This window comes from Panthera uncia, chromosome E1 (assembly GCF_023721935.1).
Source record: "Panthera uncia isolate 11264 chromosome E1, Puncia_PCG_1.0, whole genome shotgun sequence".
In the NCBI taxonomy this organism is placed as follows: domain Eukaryota; kingdom Metazoa; phylum Chordata; class Mammalia; order Carnivora; family Felidae; genus Panthera; species Panthera uncia.
In genome coordinates, this window is record NC_064814.1 from 48,856,814 (window position 1) to 48,881,621 (window position 24,808).

The 24,808-nt window shown below is 38.2% G+C and overlaps 1 protein-coding gene across 3 annotated transcripts in view; it reads right to left on the reverse strand.

The window, feature by feature from the left end:
* Positions 1-24,808, reverse strand: part of AKAP10 (A-kinase anchoring protein 10) — an 83,910-nt gene that overhangs the window by 24,166 nt on the left and 34,936 nt on the right. For 2 of the 3 annotated variants that reach the window (XR_007459368.1, XM_049638068.1), the window contains exons 5-11: positions 17,313-17,411; positions 11,947-12,031; positions 11,001-11,124; positions 9,784-9,920; positions 7,163-7,307; positions 5,166-5,339; positions 101-210 (exon numbers count right to left, since the gene is read on the reverse strand). Coding sequence is in view for 2 of the 3 variants with exons in the window: in XM_049638068.1 (XP_049494025.1) it covers positions 101-210; positions 5,166-5,339; positions 7,163-7,307; positions 9,784-9,920; positions 11,001-11,124; positions 11,947-12,031; positions 17,313-17,411 (874 nt within the window). In the remaining variant the exon portion in view is untranslated. The remainder of the gene's footprint in view (positions 1-100; positions 211-5,165; positions 5,340-7,162; positions 7,308-9,783; positions 9,921-11,000; positions 11,125-11,946; positions 12,032-17,312; positions 17,412-24,808) is intronic. The other variant, XM_049638069.1, reaches the window with a different exon arrangement.

A 24,808-nucleotide genomic window follows, 5' to 3' on the forward strand; every position in this document is an offset into this window, starting at 1 on the left:
GCCACCCGGTACCCCCAAAATTTTTAAATTTTAAATTGAAAAATAAAAGAGACAAAATTCCATAAACTTGTAAACATTTTAGACACTCAGTCAAGCTTACCCTGCATATGTCCGCTGATACAAAGATTCTGGATCCAAACTGGCAGCATCCACAATGATCGCTTCATCAAAATTTTTCAGAATTTTAACACTGGCTTTTTTCATACTGGACTACAACAGAAATTGTAAAATCAGCAGTATATTATTTGGGAATCAAACAATCCTGGGTTTGAGATAGGAAAGATTTGTACAAAATCTTCAGTAATTGAAATACACATAATTTTCACTCAACCCCATCATGACTGAGATGCGAAACAGTAATGATTCTGAAATGTAACCTCGAAATATAACTGCAGGAGCAAGCACAATATTAAAGTGTACGACCCAAGCTTTTAATGCCAAATCTGTTTGTTTTCCTGGTGATCTAACAAATGTGCGGTCTTTACAGGCATTGTGTTCCCAAGGGTGCAAGACACCCATCCATCCAGGTATATAAAGCTTAGCTAACTTTTACAAAATAAACACGCATACTTTTGATCTTCAGTGAGGCCAAGAGAAGCTGAAGAAAACTTTCTAAAATGACCAGCTAGAAGAGTGTAGTAAGTTCTCCTCCAGCATGTTATCTCCCACTCCTCATCCCACGAAAAAGCAAGTCAGAATTGTTGTTTCTATAAAATACCAGAGCCATGTGTTTTCTCAGTTATTCCACTTCTAAAAATTCAATTACAGACAGACTCAGCTCAACAAAATGACTAATATGCAAGATTATTATTCACTATAGCACTGTTTAAAGTAACGAAAGGCAGGAACATGTTTAAAATCTGTGACTAAGGTACAGGTTAACACCCATGACTCACGTATAGGTTAACATCCATGGTTAAGGTATAGGAACAGATGCTTACAGAACACACTCCACAGTACATGGGGTTCTCTCTATGTGCTAAGAAGGGGTAAATAAGTAAAAAGAAAGAGGCACCCAAATAAAGAAGACAGAATACTTCCTTGAGGCTACTGTTAACTCAGTTACCAAAACTGGACATCACAAGAAAAGAAAACTACAGATCAGTGTAAGAATTGATGCAAAACCCTAACAAAATACTAGCAAACTTATAAAAATAATTACATACCACCACCAAGTGAGTTATCCCAGGTATGCAAGGTTGGTTTAACGTCTGATAATCAATTAATGTAGTACACCATATCAACAGAGTAAAAACCAAAACCCACATGACCACTTCCATTGATACAGAGAGAACATTTGACAGAATCCAATACCTTTCATGATAAAAAAAAAAAAAAAAAAAAAAAAAAAAATCAACAATTAGGAATACTGGGAAATTTCCTCAACTTAATAAAAAGCATTTATGAAAAGTCCATACCTAACATCATATTAAAAGATTAAAAAACTGAAAGCTTTCCTCATGAGGTCAGGAATAAGACAAGGATGCCAACTTTCACCACTTCTGTTCAGCACTGTACTGGAAGTTTTAGCTAGAGCAATCAGGCAAGATAAGCAAATAAAAGGCATTCAAAGAGGATAGGAAGAGAGAAAACTATTTCTACAAGCAGGTGACATGATCTTATATAAAAAAAAAAATCCTAAAGAATCCACAAGAAAACTATTAGAGTTAACAAATGAATTCAGTCGAGGTACAAAATCAACACACAAAAAAGTTATATTTCTATGCATTACCAGTGAAGAAAAAGAAATGGAGAAAGTAACTATTTATAATAGCATCAAAAAGAACAAAATATTCAGGAACAAAATAACTCAAGGAGGTATTAAGACTTGTACACTGAAAACTACAAAACATCAATGGAAGAAATTAAAGGCTTAAATAAATGGAATGACGTCCCATGTGTATGGACTGGAAGACTTAAATGGCAATACATCCCAAAGCAATCTACAGATTCAATGTAAACCTGATCCTAAAATTCATACGGAATTGCAAGGGACCCAGAATAGCCAAAATAATCTTATGAATGGAATGTGAGTTGGAGGACTCACAGCTTCTGATTTCGAAACTTATTAAGCTGTAATAATTAAAACAATATTAGTATTGGCGTAAGAAAAGACATGTAGATCAATGAAGTAGAACTGAGAGTCCAGAAATAAAACCCATGTATCTAAGGTCAAATGATTTAAAAAATAAATAAATAAATTTAAGTTTATTTATTTTGAGAGAGAGAGAGAGAGAGAGCGCGTGCGAGCAATTGAGTGGGGGAGTAGCAAAGAGAGAGAGGGAGACAGAGAATCCCAAGCAGGTTCTGCACTGACAGAGCGATGCTGGGCTTGAACCCATGAACTGTGAGATCATAACCTGAGCCGAAACCAAGAGTCAGACACTCAACCAACTGAGCCACCCAGGCGCCCCTAAGTCAAATGATTTTTGACAAAGATGCCAAGATCCTTCAATAGTAAAAGAATAGTTTTCTCAATAAATGGTCCTGGGACCAGATACCCACATACAAAAAAATAAAGTTGGACCTTACCTCACACAACATGCAAACCTAACTCAAAATGGATCCAAGGCCTAAACTCTTAGAAGAAAACACAGGTGGGCATGGGAAGTGACAGCTTTATGTTTCATTAGCTAGGTTTCCATTTGGGGTGATGAAAAGTCTGGAACCAGACAGTAGTAATGGTTGTACAACACGGTGAATATACTAAATGTCACTGAATTATACACTTTATGATAGCTAACTTTATGTCAAGTGAATTTTATCTCGATTAAAAAAATTATACTTCTATACACTTACAATGAAAATGTGAATATGAGAAAAAAATTCCATTTATAATAGTATCAAAAAGAATACAATATTTAGAATAAACAAGAAATACCAAATGGATACTTGAAAACTACAAAATGTTATTGGAAGAAATTATAAAAGATGTGAAGAAATGAAAGGCATCCTGTGTACATGGATTACAAATATTAAGTATTGTTAAGACGGCAATATGTCCCAAATTGATCTATGGAGTCAATACAGTCTCTATCAGAGTCCTGGCTGGCTTCTTCATAGAAGTTGACAAACTGATCCTTAAATGCATTTGAAAACTCAAGGGACCTCGAGAAGTCAAAACAATCTTGAAAAAGAAGAACTAAGTTGGAAGACTCTCAGTTCCTGATTTTAAAACTTGTTACCCAAGCAATGGTAATTAAGACAGTTAAATAGAGCGATTATTTGATCTAACAATTCTACTTCTAGGTATATACACAAGAGAAATGAAAACCCATATCCACACAAAAACTTGTACAACAGCATTATTCCTAACAGCCAAAAGAGAGAAACAACCCCAATGTCCATCAACTGATGGATACACAAAATGTGGTATGTGTGTAAAAGGGGATGTTATTTGTTCATAAAAGAGGACTAGTTCTGATACACCCTAAACATGGATGAACCTTGAAAACATCATGCTAAGTGAAGGAAGCCAGTCACAAAAGACCACATATCGTATGGCTCCAACGACCAGAACAGGCAAATCTACAGAGATAGAAAGTAGATTAGGAGTAGCCTAGGGCTGGAGGAGTGGAGGATTTGGAGGGTAGTAAAGGACACACGGTTTTTTTCTTAGGTGAAAAACTTTTAAATTGGCTGTGGTGACAGTTAAGCAACTCTATGAATATACTAAACACCACTGTATTATGTAACATAAATGAATGAACTGTATGATTTGTGAATTCCATTTCAATAAAGCTGTATGAAAGAAATAAAGGAAAAGAAAGAAAGAATATATAAGGAATGATTTCTTTTTTTTTTTTTTTTAATTTTTTTTTTCAACGTTTTTTATTTATTTTTGGGACAGAGACAGACAGAGCATGAACGGGGGAGGGGCAGAGAGAGAGGGAGACACAGAATCGGAAACAGGCTCCAGGCTCCGAGCCATCAGCCCAGAGCCTGACGCGGGGCTCGAACTCACGGACCGCGAGATCGTGACCTGGCTGAAGTCGGACGCTTAACCGACTGCGCCACCCAGGTGCCCCTATAAGGAATGATTTCAATTATATAACTGAACAGGTAACACGAACCCACACCATCAAAATCAGGATAGTAGCTACCTGGCAGGGAGGATAGTGACTAGAGGGGGGCACAAGAGAGTTTATGACATACTGGTAATGTTATGTTTCTTGATTTGGATACTGGGATACATGCGTTAGGTCTGTTTATGAAAATTCTTTAAGCTATATAGTTATAGGAGTTTTCTGTACATATATTATACTTCAACCAACAATGTAAAACTATATTTTATGGTCAGCACTTAGACCCTGTAAGTGCCTAAATAAAAACAAAACCCTCTAGCCTGTATCAAAAAACAAAATGGCAACCACATTCAGCAGGTAACCTAAACAGGAGGAAAAGGTACTGGGGAGAGCTTTGTTAATGGTAATAAATAGTATTCTTATAAATTAAGAAAATTATCCAGGGCCCTGTGTCAAAAAATCTGAAGTGTTATCTATTTATGTGTCAACAGTGTAATGAGAAAACAATTATGCTACATTACGGCAAAGAACACTAGACAGGGAATATGTTTTGGCTCTTCACTTACTGTGTGACTTGAAAAAAATCAGTTAACTTTTTAGCACTTCCCTAGATCTCTTCTCTTGGGGACAACCCATTTAATGTGATTTTGGAGAGAATCCGAGAAGTCTGATACATGAAAGTACTCCAAAAAAAAAAAAAAAAATTGAGGAAATGTGCAATGGCACTAGAATTTAAAATAAAATCAAAAGCTCTTCAGTGAAATACAGTATTAACAAATCTAGGCATTCACTCAATTATTCTATAAGAAAAGCATCCCCAGTGTAGTTACTAAAATTTCCCAAGTAATTACACTAAATAGCTCTTCAGAGGCTCTAAATGCATATTATTTGATTACGGAGAGCACCAGCTGGAGTGTCAAGCAGAATAATGGCCTGAATGAAAGAGGACAATACCTTACGATATAATATACTGGTAATCACCACGGATACTCTGATTAGAACATACAGTAAGTAGGCTAATTTTATTTTCTCTTTCGTTTCTTCTGCAACTAAAACTTACAAACAGAATCTGTTACTGGTATTTGAAGGAAAGGATTCGTACGCTTTTCTTCCTAATGGCAGAGGCAAACTGGTCAATACCTGAGAAGCTGAGCCATCAGAACCGCCTGGGTGAGAGTCATCAGGAGGGCCGACAGAGCCATGAGCAGCCAGTGAAACGTTCCCTCCCAGAAATTCATCTCCTCGAACCGAATGGATGAGATCATTCAAATATTTATAATAAAGATTGCTGGATAAAAAGCCAGGCAAAAAGACCTGAAAAAGAGGACAAGCATTATTTTAAAGTTGAAACCAAATACGACTAAAATTTTATTTGCAAACAAAATTTTACCCGCAGTTCTACCAGGTGGTACAAATGATTTTGTCACACTACCAAGTATTATCCCTTCATACACAGTTTACATTGTGACTACAATTAAGAGTACAATTTGTAGGTTTTTTTCCCTAAAAAACACTTGCCATAAAACTATTACATAGACTTGATATTTAGACTTCTTAGTGACCAGAAAACATGCAGGGACTGAATATAACCTGACACTACATTTTTCTGGCTTGCTATAAATATTAAAGTCCAGGTGTATGTATTGATAATTTACTTTTGAACTGATTTCCTTAAGATAAATTACCAGCTGTGTGATTATTGAGTTAAACAGCATGAACATTCTAGCTTTGATATATATGGCCAATTTACTCTTCAGAAGGATGTTGCTAATTTGTATCATTGGCAATATATCAAGGTGTCTGTTTTGAGACCGGCTTTCCAACACTGGATTGTGTTTTTCCAAATCATTATTAAATAAGTGCCTAATGATGGATGTTTTTCTTTGCATTTAAAAATTATTAATGATGCTGAATAAGCTCCCATGCTTATTACTGGCATTTCCTATCACCAACTTTTCCTTCATAGCACTTCGCCCATGATGGTGGCACTTAACATGTTTTTAACTTGTGCCTTCTTTATAGACAGAGCTCCAAGAGGGCAGAAACCACATTTTTTCGTTTACCCCTGAAACACCAATACCTAGCATAGAAATTCTCAAAGTACTGATGAACAAACCATCTAGGTCTTTTTCTCATTTATCTACTTGACAGTATTCTTAAAATTAGTGTAAGTTCTTTCACATATATACATTTTATAAGAAATATTTTTATGTTCTGTTTTTCTGTGTATTTTAATTTTCTTTTTTACCCAGAAAGCTTGCACTCTTCACATGATACAGATTTGGAACTTTTCCTTTAAGATCAGAAAGATTTTAACCTTAATTTCATTTAGTTCAATTAAAAAAAATTATCCCTGGGCCATAGCTGATACTCTACTCAGTTTAGCACTAGATTTTAATGATTTGAATTTTATATGTAACTCTTCCATGTTCCTGAAATTCAGTTTTTATGTGTAGTATTATTTAACAGTGCTTACTTAACCCTTTCCCACCTAGATACACATGACATACATAAGCAACAGAACCTCATGGGCTTATCCTGGGCTCTGTGCAATTCCTGGCAAAATCTGCTCTCGTTCATTAGAAGAATAAATCATTCACAAATTCCAACACCTTATTATTAATAAGCTATCAGTGATACCCCAGAAGTTATGATACACAAAACTAGCACTCTAGCCCTGTTGACAGATATTGATGAAATATCTGGAACACCCCTAGGCTAACTTCACCCAATATTGCTATCGAATCATTTTTGAAAATGTGATAACAACAGGCTATGTTAATAGCCATTGACATTTTTTAATGCTTACTATGTGTCAGGCGTAACATTAATAGTAACTGCATCCATCTTACCTCATTTTAATCCTTAAAATAACTTTAAGTATCCATACTATCTCCATTTTACAGGTGAGGAAAACGGCATTAAAGAATTTCAGTAACTGCCTGAGGTCACTCAGCCTATAAAGGTTAAGATGAATACATACCAAGTCAGAGTCAAAGCCTCTGCTCTTAATCACTATGCTCCACTGTTTCCATTTTCCACTGTTCTGTTACATTTGGTTTTTCCCGTGTTATGTTTTCTGGGTTTCACCAGTAAAAACTTCTTGCGGTTTTAATATTTTTGAAGTTCTTGGTTACCTTCTCCATGGTCGTCCAGGCCTGACGTAATGGAGTTGTGAAACAGTTAGGGAGTGGCCCACCTTCCCTGCAGATATTGGATTCGATTTCTAATCGCACAACATCATCAAATCCAAGAGGATGTGTGGCTTGGAGGGAGAAGTACCTATGGTACAAAGACAGCCAAAGAAAGTAAAACCAAATTCCACAGCCAGTAGAAGCAACTTTTGGTACCTACACTAGAGAATCTTCTATGAGGCTACTCGATTCAGCCCGCAGACCTAGGACTCTAGAACTGGCTGACAGCTGGGCTGCAACCTTGATTCCCACGGCCCTAAAGTCAACTTGCTACCTTTGTATTATCCCCTTCCGTCATCCTTAGCCCTTGTTTAAGTTTTCTGAGGGTCAACTGACACAAAGAAATCAATCAATCACACACATTGAATGGGTACCCATTCTCTGTTCAGCACTTGGGAGAGAGAAATCGACTTAAAGGAGGGTAAGACACAGTTATTTCCCCTGGAAAGGGAGCAGAAAAAATCTCTGCACAGGCCACAATAAGAACATGCCATCATAACTAAGAGACCCAAGTAATGTACAAGTAGGAATTCAAAATAAAAGAACAGTGAGGGGCAAGCAGGTGGATTTGATGTATTTGGATAGGATAACAGGACTTGATGACTGGGTGCAGAAAGGAGAAGGAGTAATTGATCAGTGATACCTCAAAGATTTCTAACTTCTTAAGATATAATGCAAAACTAGTGTCTTGGTAAGCTGATTATAAAGTGGATACCAAAAAAGGAGGATTAAAAGAAAAATACCATCTTAGGGACTTCTAAGTCCTGTCTACGATACAAATAAAGACTGATTAGATAGGACTGTGATGTTACATACATAATATACAGAACACATAAAAACAAACAGGGATTGGTAAAGTCAAATTTGGCCCAATGAACTTGACAAAATGACAGTGCGAGTGGGATGCCATACGGTAACCCTCATTTACAAAAGGCTCCCAATGTGACAATGGGATCCAGTAGGAAAACAGACTCTCTGCTCTGTGGGGTTACTGACCTCCAGCCAGGATCTCACTACTAGTACCATTTTTCTGTTCCAGCATAAAAAAATATACATATATATTTTTTGTTATCAGCCTTTTCTTAACAGACAGTTAGTCTCCCATCTTGTAATGAGTAAGCTGGTAAATACTCTTCCATGATTGGAATTTTGGAGCATCTCAGACCAAATTTCTAAATGTAAACATCTGCTATTTCAACGTCCATGTAACAATATTACTTATATAATATTTCCCACAAATACATTATACTAAAATAAACACTGAGAAAACATTAAGAACTGTATTCCAGCTTAAGTTATGCCACTAACTCGCCCTGTGACTTTGAGAAAGTCACTACGTCTCTGGGCCTTCATTTTATCATCTGCAAAATGGGAAAATCGGACTAGATCCCTAATCTGGCTATTCATCAGCATCATCTGGGGAATCTTCTAAAAATAAAGATTCCTGGGTCATACCTAAACATGCTGAATCAGAATCTCTCAGGGAGGACTGGAAACCTATTTTTAACAAGCCCCCAGGTGATTTTCACACAGACAGCCCAGCAAGAACTTGCAGAGCAATGTTTAAGAATCACTGACCTAGATGCACTCAGCTCTCTCCCAACCCTGACAGTCCATGGATTCTCCTCTACCATCAAGTTATCCTCTTAGCAGTTGCTTGTGGATACAAATAGCATATTACTTTTCTTTACAGAATATGGAAAATTAAATGAACAGAGTATGGGCGCTGGCCACAGCCTTATCACTTAACTGACCAAATGTTTTCAGTCTGTTCACTGTAAGATTTTGCCATCCTCTCATTTGCAGTGAAGACAAGCGAAAAACTATTATTCATTGAGTATGAACCAGGCTGAGCAGATCTGCACCACAAAACATGATCCACCTATAGAGAGTCAAGACCCTTTTTCATATATCCCAATTAGTTTCATCTTCCTTTTTATTTTTTAGAGAGGGGAGAGAGAGCGTGTGCATATGCACGTGTGTGCGGACCGGGCAGAAGGCAGGGGAGAGAGGGGCTCTCAAGCAGGCTCCACGCCTAGTGCAGAGCCCGATGCGGGCCTCAATCATCTGACTGTGAGATCGTGATCCAGGCCGAAATCAAGAGCCGGACACTTAACCAACTGAGCCACCCAGGTGCCCCCATCTTCTGCTTATATTCCCTACCCAAGTTTTACTTACCCAAACTCAAGTTTCCTGAAAGTGCCACATTCCCCTAAGTTTCTCTGACTTTGCTTGTGCCAATCCCTCTGCCTAGAATGTTCTTTCCTGCCTTCTCTGGCTAGCAAATTTCAATTCGTTCTTCAGGATCCAATTCTCATCTTTCTCTTGTGAAACCCTCCCTGAACTCCACCACCATCAACCTTCTTGCCACACACAGACCTCCTATTCCCCCAAGACCTTTGTTCTAACAGTCCTAAAACTATACACACCATATGAAACGTAGCTTTTCTGCTACTCCCTGTGAGCTCCTTGACAGCAAGGACTGAATCTATTCATCTTTATTTCCAAAGTACCTATCAAATAACAAACACTTGCCAAACGCTGAATACATCAACAAAACTCACTTGTCATATAAAATCATGGCATCATTCTGTGCCTCCTGTCCATCATACTGGCCCTTCTTGGCAGCCAGCTGAGACTGGAAGTTATCTGCTGCCAACCAGAACTGTAAGATATTCACTGCATCCTCTTTCTCCATGTACTAGGAAGGAAAAATACAAAAGAAGAAAAAAAGACCATAAACAGATTTCTCTCCCCATCTCTAATCTCTGAGTCCAACCATTAAAATACAGGACACGCACGCACACGCACGCACGCGCACACACACACACAAAACACAACACAAAAACAGATCCACTTGTTCAGTTAATGCCAGTCAACAACTTACAGTTATTTGAGATTGAAAAGCATAAAGCCATTCTTGTAGGGAGAAAATACAAAAACTAACAACAAAACAACCACACTGCCGGATACAAACTTAAGTGAACTGGAATAAAAATCACGGTAAAGATGATTAGTGGTCCCTCGCTGGCAAACATACACAGAGTAAACTAACCAGACCAAATCTTTTATACCTGATCATTTCCATCATTCCACGCAGCCAGAGTAACGGGAACAAATGCTGGACTTAGGCTGATGGCAAACGAGGGAGTGAGAAAGCAGATCAACTGAACGGGCTCTATTCTTGGGAGAGGCAGAGTCAAGCGTATCCAAGTTACGCTCTGTGAGCCTGGAAATCCTCTCATCTCTACTTAATAGTCATTTGCTTTGCAGCAAAAGCATTTCATTTGCTGAAGCTGAACAAATACCATTACACTAAACTGTATGCCTCAAAGAGATTAATATATTCATTGCTCGAGAAATCCTATCCAGTGGCTAAAGTAAAAGGGACAATAGTAGGAAAAAGTTTGCTACCTTTCTTTCTCTCTTCTGAAGTCTGGTCTGCAAATATGTGTGCATTGGAATCATGTACCAAAACTGTGGTTTTTTAAAACAGCTCCAAATAATCAAAAATATGCATTCTCTTATAAGCAGATGTTTAATAAGTTTTTCAAAATTAGAGTTATCTTACACTGAATTTTCACATTCTCTACTCTGACTAACACGCCATCAAAGTACCCTTGCCATTAGATACAACTTAAAATAGTACTGTGTCATTCCAATGGATCTTTTTGGAAATGACTTGGCTCTTCCGTGTTATTTTCTATAGAGGGGGCCCCAGCATTTCTAGTTCAGAGGCTGGAATGCTCTAACAGAGTGTGAAAGGAAATGCAGACTTTACCTCAGAGAAATAAAAGAGGGCTGACTCACAGAAGAGAATGTCAGCCAGGTAAACAGTTCCACTGGTCAGCACTTCAATCTGGTATTTACAGAAATGGTGACTTCGCAGAAACTCACTAAAGTGCCTGCACATGGACAAAAAGGGAAAATTTGAGGGAACGACCAAGGAAAGAGCTTAACTGGGAAAAATACACTCTTTCCATTCTGTGCCTGTTGTATCTTAAAAGCCTAGGTCAACACTACCTCCCTTCCCCTGGTGTCGTTCCTGGTTCTTACACCTGGAAATAATCTCTCCCCGCTCTTGGTGGCTTTGTAGTTTTCCTCTGTGACACATGCTACCTCCTATTACGGTAACCAAAGATCATGCCCTATTTCTCTCATTAGGCTCTAATTTTCTTCAAAGCAGGCATTGTATCTAACTGTGCCTTGCACAGAGCACCCTTTTCAGAAATGCTAAATGAATCAATATGTAGATTTTTTTTTTTAAGGGCATGCAGCAGTAATTAATCTAAAACAAAACAAAACAAAACAACTTTGGAGGCCGTTTCAACAAATCTATGTGTATTTAGTAGTAACAGCATCCATTAAGCCTAAAGCATGCACTAACAAATTAGGATATCCACCTGCACACGTGCATTGTTTGAACAGAAACCAATTGTAACAGTCACACTACACCCACATCACCCCCAAATGACTTCAGAATTAAAAACAAATTCTTTTAACCTAGGAAATATTAACATTAAAAATGAACACGGGTTTCATTATTTTTAAGAGTTCACATAATTTATATTTAAAAGACACCATTAACCAAAGTAGTCTTAGAGCATGAGTATGCTTATACGATCCTGTAAACATTCAAAATACTTAAGTCCTCAGAGACCATTTGTTTTTAGTCGAGTGAACCCAAATCCCGAAAATGCAAATGGGAAAGTATGTAATTAACTTACTCTTGCTCCATTGCACTAAAGACTATGGACTGTGCCACAACAAAACAGTTGGGGTCCACCTGTCCATCTTCTCCACAAATCTTTGCTGTAAAAGAAATGGTAAATAAATTTCTACTAAATCTGAACTATACACCTTTGGGAATCAGAGGAATAAAGGTAGAGGCATATGAATCAGAAAGTTTTAAATAGAGCTAAGAAAAATACAGGTGCACGGCTAATCTTGAGGTAGGGAAGGTCTTTCTTTTTTTTTTTATTTTTATTTTTTTTTTTAATTTTTTTTTTTCAACGTTTTTTATTTATTTTTGGGACAGAGAGAGACAGAGCATGAACGGGGGAGGGGCAGAGAGAGAGGGAGACACAGAATCGGAAACAGGCTCCAGGCTCCGAGCCATCAGCCCAGAGCCTGACGCGGGGCTCGAACTCACGGACCGCGAGATCGTGACCTGGCTGAAGTCGGACGCTTAACCGACTGCGCCACCCAGGCGCCCCATGGTCTTTCTAAGCATATACACAAAAGTAGAAATAAAAAGATTTAACAACATAAAATTAATTTTTATACATGAGAACACCTCCGAAACAAAAGAAAACAACTGGTGCAAAAAATTCTCAGCATGAATGACAATTTACTTTGTATGTGACAGATTATTATCATTCATATATCAAGAGCTCCTACAAACTAGTAAGAAATGTCCTGGAAGAAAAATGAGCCAAGGACATGAAAAGACAGTTTACAAAAGAACAAATATAGGGGCGCCTGGTTGGCTCAGTCAGAAGAGCATGCTACTCTTGATCTCGGGGTTATGAGTTCAAACCCCATGTTGGGTACAGAGATCAAAGGAAAAAAAAACAAAACTTTTTTTTTTTTTTAAAGAACAAATTATAAAATGGCCAATATGCAAAGATATGCATGCTCGCTGGTAATCAAATAAATATAACTACAAATTAGAATAATGAGGCACCCCACCTTTTGTCTAGCAAATTGGCACAAAACTGTTACAACAATGCATATGTTTAATTGTGTAACACTACACTGCCTTGTTTGAGCAAGGGCATGGGAAAACAGACACTAGCATTTGTGGGAAAATAGTGGTATATAATTTTCCGGAGGGCATTCTGGTAGTTTCTAGCATAAGCTTTAAAAATAAACATGCCCTTTCAATCAGCAATTCTATTTCTAAGACTGCAACCTAAAGAGTTATGGATTTGTAAAAAGGTTTATCTGTAAAAAGTTTAGCAAAATGTTATTTGGAAGAAACACAAAGTGTGCTAAAATTAGGAATTACCTAAATCAACTGCAGCAAGTGGGTAAGCCGGTTGGTTAGCCAGCTATCAAACATGGCTGAAACCCTCCCGCCCACGATGGCTGGTTTCACTTTAAGTTCATGACCTTAGCACGACCTTAATGAAACCCAAGGATCATACTACAGTCTCCTGGGCCATCTTCTCTCATACTGTACCGGACAACACACAACACATCTTCTTCTCTCTCTTTCAAAATGATATACATCTTCGAATTCTCTTTGCTGATTACTCTGCCTCCTACTTCATTAAGAAAATAGAAGCAGTCAGAAAATTATTTCCATCTCCTGCCACCACATCTACCAGCTCACCTGCACCTCTACCCACACACTCTGCATCTGAGCACCGGACCCCTTCCTCTTGCCTCAAGACTTCTTTCTTACAGCAACTGTCCCCTCGGTCTCCGGCATCGCTTCTTTGCTGCTGCCTCATATTCACCAGCTACATACAGTCTGTCTGTCTGTTACACATATGAACTTGTTTGTATGCTATACCTTATATGCGCATAACACATCACCACAAAAACAAAACCCACTGGCCCTTGACTTAACATCCCCTTCCAGTTTATCCCTGGAGCAAGATGCCTCAAAGAGCTGCTCACACTTGCTGTCTCCACTCCGCCTCCTATTCTAAGACTCCTCTGATGAAGTTTTCATCTCCACCGGTACCCTGAAATTAAGAAAACCAGTGGGCCAGTTGTCCACAGGGTTGGCAAGTCCATTCCATTCCTAGTACTCATCTTACTTAACCTCTCAGCAGGATTTAACACACCTTCGATCACTCCCTTACCCCCAGAAACGTTTTTTCACTTGGCTTCCAGAAAAGAACTACTGTCCGGAGACAGAGTTGATAAAGCGGGGCCTACTTTACTAGCTGTTACTCCTGAGTTTCTGCTAGTTCTTCCTCACCTGCCAGACTTGTAAGTATCAGGCCTGCCTCAGAACTGGGTGCTTAAGACTTCTTTGTCTTCACTCATCATACTTATGCTGAGGGTAATGTTACCCGTGGCTCTAAACCACCTATATGCTGATGACTTCTAAACATGTATCTTCAACCTACACCTCTTTCATGAACTCCTAGTGCAGATATCCAGCTGCATACTTGACATTCACCATTTAGCGAACACCCAAACTCCTGATTTTCCCCATAAGCCATTACCCTCACAGTCTTCCTCATCTTATAAATGGCAACTCCAGGGGCACCTGGGTGGCTCAGTCGGTTAAGCGACCGACTTTGGCTCAGGTCATGATCTCACAGTTCGTAAGTTCAAGCCCCATGTCGGGCTCTTTGCTGACAGCCCGGAGCCTGGAGCCTGCTTCGGATTCTGTGTCTCCCTCTCTCTATGCTCCTCCTCTGCTCGTGCTCTGTCTCTCAATAATAAATAAACGTTAAAAAAAAAAATTTTTTTTTCAAGTTTATAAATGATAACTCCACTCTCTTATTCAGGTTTGTTTATTTGAGAGAGTGACAGCATATGAGCCAGCGAGCAGGGGGAGAGAGGCAGAGGGAAAGGGACAGAGAATCTCAAGCAGGTTCCAAGCCCAGTACAGAGCCCGAAGCAAGGCTTGATCCCATGACCCTGGGATCATGGCATGAACTGAAATCAAGAGTCTTACATTCAACTGATGGCCACCCAGGTGCCCCATTATTCAGGTTTGAAAAACAAACAAACAAACATGAAGTCATGCTTATGCCTTTTTCCCCCTCTCACACTATTCAACTTCAAACCATCAGTAAATTCTATCAGCTATACCTTCAAAATATCTTTAAAATTCTACCACTTCAAGGATTTGCAGAAGATGAAGGAAGCAGTGGAAGCACAGTTTTTGGGTTATTCTGAGTCCCCATATAAACCGGGAGTAATGAGCCAGCAAAACCAGAAACCCATGGATAACATTTACAACCAAACTAGGCAGGTGGGATACACAGTAACAGCTTAAGTGCAGACTTCTTCCAACTGTAATGTACTTGTAGAGCTGTGTAGAGTATTCCAGGGGCGGCTGGGTGCCTCGGTTGAGCATCTGACTTCAGCTCAGGTCATGATCTCATGGCTCAGAGTTCGACTCCGCACCCAGCTCTGTGCTGACAGCTTGGAGCCTGGAGCCTGCTTTGGATTTAGTGTCTCCCTCTCTCTCTGCCCCTCTGTCGCTTGTGCTCTCTCTCTCTCTCTCTCTCTCAAAAATAAATAAACATTAAAAAAAGAAAAAAAGCATATTCTAACTGAAAGAGAAGAAAACGGGGTAGGATTCAGAAGAATGAGGTTCAAAGAAGAAAAATGGTCTAAAAACATAGTTAATTAACATTTTAACTTTCTCAGATCTCTTGATCACTAAATGTTACCAACTTATACTTCAAAAGATTTTTTTCCCCTCACGGGATTATATCATTAATTTGATAAATAAAAGGAAAGAAAATAATTGAAGTGATATTTCATTTTTAAATATTTTACTTGAACCCCCCCCCCCCTTTTCTCCCCTACCCCTGCATAGTTTGGTTATTCACTGGCACAAACAAATCCCCAAAGGAATCACTAGCCAATCAATATCTCAAACAGCCAAATTCTAATCAGTTAGCACACCCCAGTTGTCCTGTTGCAGAGGAAATGCTGGTCTAGAGAAGTGTGGAAGATGGTTGTAACAAATTCCCACATAAAAATAGAGGAACTGCATAGAAAGGCCAAATTCCAAAGACAACATTTGCAACAAAACTGGGTGAAAACCCAAAATACAAGCAAATGGGGACAATCAACAGCCCCAAGACCTGTATAAGAGTCTATCTGTGTGGGAGAAACAAAAGGAAAACAATGGGGCCAACATCTGACAAGCCCTAAAATAGTCAACAGTTGTTCACTGGAAAGTATGGTGGGCCAAATTAAGAACTACAGTTTAGACAGGAAAAGGTTTTGCTGTCTCCAATAATGAATGAATGCAAAGTATCTGTGATAAAGACTGAAAGAGCCCCATGCTGGGAAGAATCTGCTAGAAGAATAACATGCTATATTTCATAAATCAAAAATATCAAGTTTCTGCAATAAAAATATAAAACTCAGTACCAGGACTTGATGGGAACATAATAAATATTTGTTTAATGAATAAACAAATCACTTTCATCTGTGATTACAGGTGCCTCTAAGGTCCTTCTTATACAACAGAGTAAAAACTCTTTTTTTTTTTTTTACTATGACCTACAGAGAAATAGGTTTACATGACATAGTATATACATACATACATAAACATATGATGAAAACAATTTCCTGAAATGAGGTTTGCCCTTACTACTGTGAAGCACTTTCATTTTTCTATTCTAGTCTTTTTTTGGCAGGAAGGTGTGGTCATAAGAGGAGACTAGTCTGAATTTACAGTATGAAAAACATTGCCAAATAGCATACCAGTCAACGTGTAGTGGTCTATTTTCTCGCTTTTTCTTTTTTTTAATGTTTTTATTTTTGAGAGAGAGACAGCATGAGCAGGAGAGGGGCAGAGAGAGAGGGAGACACAGAATCTGAAGCAGGCTCCAGGCTCTGAGCTGTCAGCACAAGGGCCTGACACAGGGCTCAAACCCACCGACCACGAGATCATGACCTGCGCTGAAGTCAGACAGTTAACTGACTGAGCCACCCAGGTGCCCCTGTAGCGGTCTGTTTTCAAATCCTGAGTCTGCTATGTCTGAGGTGTGTTATCTTGGACAAATAATTAAATCCCGTCTTTGTGCTTCAGATTTCTCATTTATAAAATAATAACTGTATTTATATTACAGGTTTTTAGAAGGTTAGAGTTTATCCACAGAAAGTGCTTATAATGCTGTCTGGGACACAGTAAGAATTCAACATTTTTGAGTGCCACTATTGTTTTTGCTGCTGCTGTTATTTGAGCCAAAGTCTAAGAATTTACATCTGACATATGAAGAGAAAATTTTTAAGTGAGCTACAGTTGATATACTAAAGTACTCTGAACACAGACTAAGAAGGGATATGTTGACTTCCATTTTCATAAAAGATTCTCTTAAGTAATAACCAAAAACAGGCATTATTTTTTTTTTTTTTTGCCATAGCTTCAAGCACTGCTTACCTATGATGTCATTTCTCATTGCTTCTGTAATCGGTATTGGTTTAGCAGCATCTGGAGATATGTATTTGGTAAAAGTATTCACTGCATCTTGTTCTATGCCTGCAAGGGAAGAAGGGGACAACTTCAAAATTCAAAGCACACTTGGACCAGTAATGGGCTACAATCATGAACAGCAGGGCTGTTTGTTGTATGCCCAAGCGTGTGCGTGCACACACACAAATACATCCACATTTATTACAAATATAAATATATAAAAAAATATGTACGGGAGAAAACAATGTTGCTTCTTCACCATTTGGTTTGTGGAACAGAGAAGTTACGCCTGAATTCCGCCTCCTATTCCTCCTCTAAACTAACCAACTGCTCCTTAACAGCAATTATTTATGCATGTCCTCTTTCCATGTCTCTTCTCCAAAATCTCAACTTAAGGGACTTGCTCAGCAATGTTAAAAGCAGGAATTGCAAAATTATTTATAAACCTGCACTTAAAATATTTTACAAAATGATTTCAGGTTTATGAATACCTTCATTCGACTTTCAACAACCCTAGAAGGTTAAAACAACAGATCTCAAACTTTTTAGTCTCAGGACTTCTTTGCAACCTTAAGTTAAATTGAAGAACCTAAAGAGCTTTTGTTAATGTGAGTTTTATCTACAGGTATTAACATATGAGAAATAAAAAATAAGAAAATTATTGATTCAGTTAAAATTAACAATATTAAATCTGTTGTAAGTTAACATAAACAATATTTTTTATGTGAAAAAAAAAAAAGGTTTTCCAAACTGAAAAAATTAGTGAGAAAAGGGCTTTGTTTTACATTTTGCCACGCTCTTTGTCTTGATAGCAAAGTGCTGGATTTTCATGATCTGCCTTGGCATTCAATCTGCCGTACTATTCTGTGTTGGCTGAAGTATATTCTAATGTGCTGGTGCGTGTACACACACACTGTTCATTCTGGTTCTGGCACAGAGCTTCTAAAAGCAACCCCTAGAATTTCCTAAGCAGCAGGGGTGAGAGGAGCATATTTTGTTATTCATAATGAGCCCCTTTCAACCACAGGAGTGTTTATGGTAATGAGGTGACTTGCAGAATGGGGCAGGTTGCCAGAGGAACAAACTGTGTGATCACAGAACTAGAATTTTCAGCCCCGCTCCCCAACCTCCAGGGAGGGTAGAGGGGCTGGGGATCATCAAGTTAATCACCAATGGCCAATAATTTAATCAATTATGCCCATGTTGTAGAACCATGAAAACCCTAAATGAAGTGGTTCAGAGCTTCCAGGTTGGTGAATGCATCTATGTGCTGGGAGGGTGGCACACCCCCAACCCCTCAGAGACAAAGGCTTTGTACTTGGGATCTTCTTGACCTTGCCCTATACACCTCTTCATTTGGTGGTTTGCATGCTTTATGATGTACTTTATTATTATTTGTTAAGTTTATTTATTTTGAGAGAGAGACAGAGAGCAAGCAGGGGAGGGGTAGAGAGAGAAGGAGAGAAAGAATCCCAGGCTGGCTCCATGCTGTCAGCCTGGAGCCCAACGTGGGGCTCAAACTCACAAACCATGAGATCATGACCTGAGCTGAAACCAAAGGTCAGACGCCTAACCAACTGAGCCACCCAGGCACCCCTTGATGTACTTTAAAATAAACCAATAAATGTAAATAAAATGTTTCCCAAAGTTCTGTGAGCTATCACAAGAGATTACAGAACCTGAGGAGAGGCTGTGGAAATCCCAGATTTATAGCTGGTTGGCCAGAAGTACAGGTGACAAATGTACTTGGGACTTGCGACTGGCATCTGAAGTGGGAGGCAATCTTGTGGAACAGCGCCCTTAACCTGTGAGGTCTGCGCTAACTCTGAGTAGTTATGGCCAGAATGAATTGAACAGTAGGACCCCCAGTTGCTGACCACAGAGAGAACTGGAGAAGTGCTTGGTGTGGAAAGCCCACATGTTTGGTGTCACAAGTATTGTGAATAGAGGAATGGGTTTCCTTTTACCTATATTAAGAAACTCTTGCCTCAGACAGGCAGAGATGGGAAAAGGAGTATTTTAATAGCTGTGTGAGATCACTGTGGATAAATTCTTCTTTGATACTACACCCAAATGTGACAGTGGTAGTTTCTTAACGGTAAGTTAGAATGGTGGAAGTGCAAACCCTAGCAGTGAACTTGTCTGTTATATTAAAATCCAATGGTGTATCTCCCATGTTAGGAGACCTTTTACTCATGATTTTATTACATCATATATACATATTTTTAAATTTTTTAAATGCTTATTTATTAATTTTTGAGACAGAGCGAGAGAGCAGGGCAGGGGCAGAGAGATAGGGAGACAGAGAATCCCAAGCAGGCTCCACACTGTCAGCACAGAGCCCAATGTGGGCGGGGCTCAATCTCACAAACCGTGAGATCATGATACGAGCCTAAGTCAAGATTAAGTTGGATGCTTAGCCAACTGAGCCACCCAGGTGCCCCGACGTAAATTTTTTGGAATATTTTGGAAAATATTGGTTCACTGACTTATGTAGACCTTCCAAATGTTGATGCTCTGCATCATATAGTATAAAAAAAGAAATCACATCATTAATATCACAAACATCTTATCAGAACACTCTTTAAAGCTGTCAAAGCATAGGGTGGTGAATACGAGTTTTCCAAAATTCTAATTTTCATTGAAAAGCTCAAACTTTACCCACGGGCAAATACTGTCAGCTGTTTTCCGTGAAATGTCAAACTTCATTCATTCATTTCCAAGAAAACATCTGACAAATACCCAAGTCTGTAACCATAGTCATTCTTTAGAGTAAAATGGTATTCCATTAAATAAGCAGCTAATTGAGCTCACAAAAACAAAGCCATACACCCATGTTGTGATGGGCTCTAGGTTATGTACAGAAGTGCACACCTGAAACTAATACTACACTGTAAGTTAACGAACTGGACTTTAAATAAAAACTTAAAAATAAAATAAAAACATTTACATCTTAAAAAATACATGCACCCAAGAGTTTAGATTTAATAAAGTTAATTATCTACTTCCTCAAAGACACCTTTCAGCAAAAGCGGCACTTAGTTTTACTGGGAGTATGTAGCAGCACAAAATGACGATTTGTACAATCTGGCCCAAGGCCAGCAGGTTTTCCCACAATTGCCTTTGCACCATCACTACAAAGGTCAACACAGTGAAAAGGACAAATAGCATCTCAGAATTACTGTGGAAACAGTTTGGGCTACATGCAACCTGTTGAAAAATTCTCGGGGACTCTATGGGTGTGCAAACCATACTTTGAGAACCCCTGGGTTAACAGAATACATTTTTTTTTAACAATAGATTATTATTCCTATTTTTACAGGAAAAAAAAAGCCTTATGTACAAAAATTTTAAATGACTTATTTGAGTTAAGAAAGTGCTGGGGTGAGGGTGGGGCCAGGGAGAAGCAAAAACAGTTTTTGTATGTGATTGAAGTTGTTATCAGCTTAAAATAAATTGCTATAAGATCTTTTATGTAAGTCCTATGGTGACCACAATAAAAATATCTACAGAAGATATGCAAAAGAATGAGAAAGAAATCTTAAGTGTGTCACTACATAAAAACAAGGAAACACAAAGGAAGACAGCAAGAAATGAAAAGAGGGAAAAAACCTAAAAGCCACTCACAAAAACAAGACAAAATGGCAACAGTAAACCCTACCCTATCAATAATTACTTTAAATGTACATGGATTAAATTCACCAAAGACAAAGACTGAATTTTTTTTTTTTAAATAATAAAGATCCCACTACATGCTGCCTACAAGAGACACTTTAAATTTTAGTTTTGAGAGAGAGACAGACAGAGAGACAGAGAGACAGAGCATGAGCAGGGGAGGGGCAAAAAGAGGGAGACAGAACCAAAGCCGACTCTTGGCTCTGAGCTGTGAGTACAGAACCTGAAGGGGTGCTCGAGCTCACGGTTCGTGAGATCATGACCTGGGCCAAATTCAGACGCTTTACTGACTAAGCCACCCAGGCACCCCAAGAGACTCACTTTAGATTTAAGGACACACATAGGCTCAAAGTGAAGGGACGGAAAAGATACTCCATGCAAATAGTAACCAGAAGACAGCAGGAGGAAGGGGACTAACCTTATACCAGACAAAAATAGACTTTATGCCAAAAACTGTCATAAGAGACAATGATAAAAGGGTCAATCCACCTAGAAGATATAACAATTATAAACACATCTCTGTATTTATTCTGATGTACCTAACATCAGAGCATCTAAATATTAAATCAACCACTGACAAAAGTGAAGGAAGAAATAAACACTAATACAATAATAGAAGATGTCAATACCACATTTTCAAAAATAGATACAGAATATCCAGACAGAAAACCGGAAGGAAACAGAGGACTCAAACACCACCACAGACCAAAAGGACCTAACAGACATACACAGAACATTCCACCTTACAGCAGCAGAAGGGAATACACACTCTTCTTAACACATTCAGATCATTCTCTAGGACAGATTACATGTTAAGTCAAAAACAGGTTTTAGATTTAAGACAGAAATCATAACAAGTATCTTTTCCAACAGCAATGGAATAAACCCAGAAATCAAAAGCAAAAAGAAAACTGGAAAATTCAGAAATATGTGGAAATTAAACAATATATACTCTTGAACAATGAATGAGTTGAAAAATACATCAGGAAATTTAAAAAATATCTGGAGACAGGGGTACCTGGCTGACTCAGTCAGTAGAGCATGCAACTTCTGAAGTTGGGATGGTGAGTTCAAGCCTCACACTGGGCATATAGCCTACTTAAAAAAAAAAAAAAAAAAAAAAAAAAAAAAAAAAAATCCTGAGACAAATGAAAACACAACATACTAAAATGGGATGCAGTAAAACCAGTATCCAGAGGGACATTTATAACTATAAATGCTTACATTCAGAAAGTAGAAAGATGTCAAAGAACATCTTTACAGAACTTTACAGAAGAAACTAGAAATAACAAATTAAGCCCAAAGTTAGAAGGAAGGAATAACAATTAGAGCAAAAATAAGTAAAATACAGAATAGATAAACAATAGAAAAATCAAGAAAAGAGTTGTTTTTTAAATATTTTTATTAAAATAATTTTTTTAAACATGTATTTATTATTGAGAGACAGAGACAGAGCATGAGCACGGGAGTGGCAGAGAAAGAGGGAGACACAGAATCTAAAGCAGGCTCCAGGCTCCAGATGCCGGCACAGAGCCCGACGTGGGGCTCGAACTTGCAAACTGTGAGATCACGACCCAAGCCGGAAGCTGGGACGCTTAACCGACTGAGCCACCCAGGTGCCCCAAAGAGTTGGTTTTTTAAAAAGATCAACCAAATTGACCAACTTTTAGCAGACCAAAATAAAAAGACAACTCAAATAAATAAAATAAAAAAGGAGATATAACAACTCATGCCACAGAGATAAAAGTTTTAAGACACTATTATGAACAATTATATACCAACAAACTAGATATATGCCAACAATCTAGAAGACACAGGTAAACTTCTAGAAATATACAACCTACTAACACTGAATCATCAAGAAACAGAAATTGAACACATCTATAATTTGTGAGGAGACTAAATCAGTAACCAAAACTCTTCCAACAAAGAAAATCCCAGGAGAAGATGGCTTCACTGGTGAATTCTACCAAACATTTAAAGAACTAACACTAATCCTTTTCAAACTCTTTCCAAAAAAATTAAAAAAGAAAGAACATTTCCAAACTCATTTTATGAGGCCAGCATTACCCTAATACCAAAACCAAAGACACCATAAGAAAACTACAGAACAATATCCCTGATGAACACAAATGCAAAAACCCTCAACAAAATACTAGCAAACAGAATTCAACAGTACATTAAAGCATCACACACTATGACCAAGTGGAATTCATCCCTGGAGTACAAGGACAGTTCAACATATAGAAATCAATTCTAGTGATACACCACTTCAATAAACTGAAGGATAAACATCATATGACCTACTCAATAGATGCAGAAGAAGCATTTAACAAAATTCAACACTTTCAAGATTTAAAAGTTTCAACACACTAGGAACAAAAAAAAAAAAGGAAATGATCTCAATATAATAAAGGCCACACATGAAAAATTCACAGCTAATATCATACTCAGTTGTGGAAAACTGAAAGCTTCTCCTCTAATATCAGCAACAAGGCAAGGATGCCCACTTTTCACACCTCTATTCAACATAGTATTAGAAATCTAACCAAGGTTATTGGGATAGGGGGAAAACAAAGGGCCTCCAAATTGGAAAGAATGAAGTTAAATACCTCTATTTGCAGATGACTTAATGTTACATGTAGAAAACCCTGAGGCGCCTGGGTGGCTCAGTCGGTTAAGCATCTGACTCTTGATTTCGGCTCAGGTCATGATCTCACAATTCATGAGTTCAAGTCCCACATTGGGCTGTGTGCTGACAGTGCAGAGCCTACTTGGGATCCCCTATCTCCCTCTCTCTCTGCCCCTCTTCTGCTTGTGCTCTCGTTCTCTCTCTCTCTCAAAATAAATAAACTTAAAAAAAAAAAGACACAAAAATTAGAAAAAAAACCTGACAGATTTAATTCAGAGTTATAGGATACAAAAATCAACATGCAAAAATTAGTTGCATTTCAGGGTGCTTGGGTGGCTCAGTTGGTGAAATGTCCAACTTCGGCTCAAGTCATGATCTCATGGTTCACAGGTTCTAGCCCTGTGTCAGGCTCTGTGCAGACAGCTCAGAACCTGAAACCTGCTTCAGATTCTGTGTCTCCCTCTCTCCTGACCCTCCTCTGCTTGTGCTCTGTCTCTCATTCTCTCTAAAATAAGTAAAAACCACTTTTAAAAAATTAAAAAAAAATTAGTTGCATTTCTGTATACTAACAACAAACTATCCTATCCAAAAAGGAAATTAAGCAAATAATCCCACTTACAATAGCATCACGAAGAATAAAATACTTAGGAATAAATTTAACCAAGGAAGTGAAAGATCCATACACTTATAACTGTAACACACTGCTGAAAGAAATTCAAGAGGACACAAATAAATGGAAAATCATCTTGATTTCATGCAACGGAAGCCTTAATATTGTTAAGATGTCACTACCCAAAAATGATCAACAGACTCAACTCAATTCCTATCAACATCTCAAAGGTATTTTTTCAGAAATAGAAAAAACAATCCTAAAATTCATAAAGAACTACAAAGGACCTGAATAGCCAAAAACAACCTTGAGTCAAAAGAACAAAGCTAAAGGCATCACACGTCCTGATTTCAAAATATATTATGAAGCTACAATAATGAAAACAGTATGGTACTGACATAGACACAGACATACAGATCAAGAGAACAGAACCACAATGAGATACCATCTCATACATGTGAGGATGACCATAATAATAACAAAAAGAAAACACAACACGTTAACAAATGTTGGTGAGATGTGGAGGAACTGGGAGAACTGGAGTCC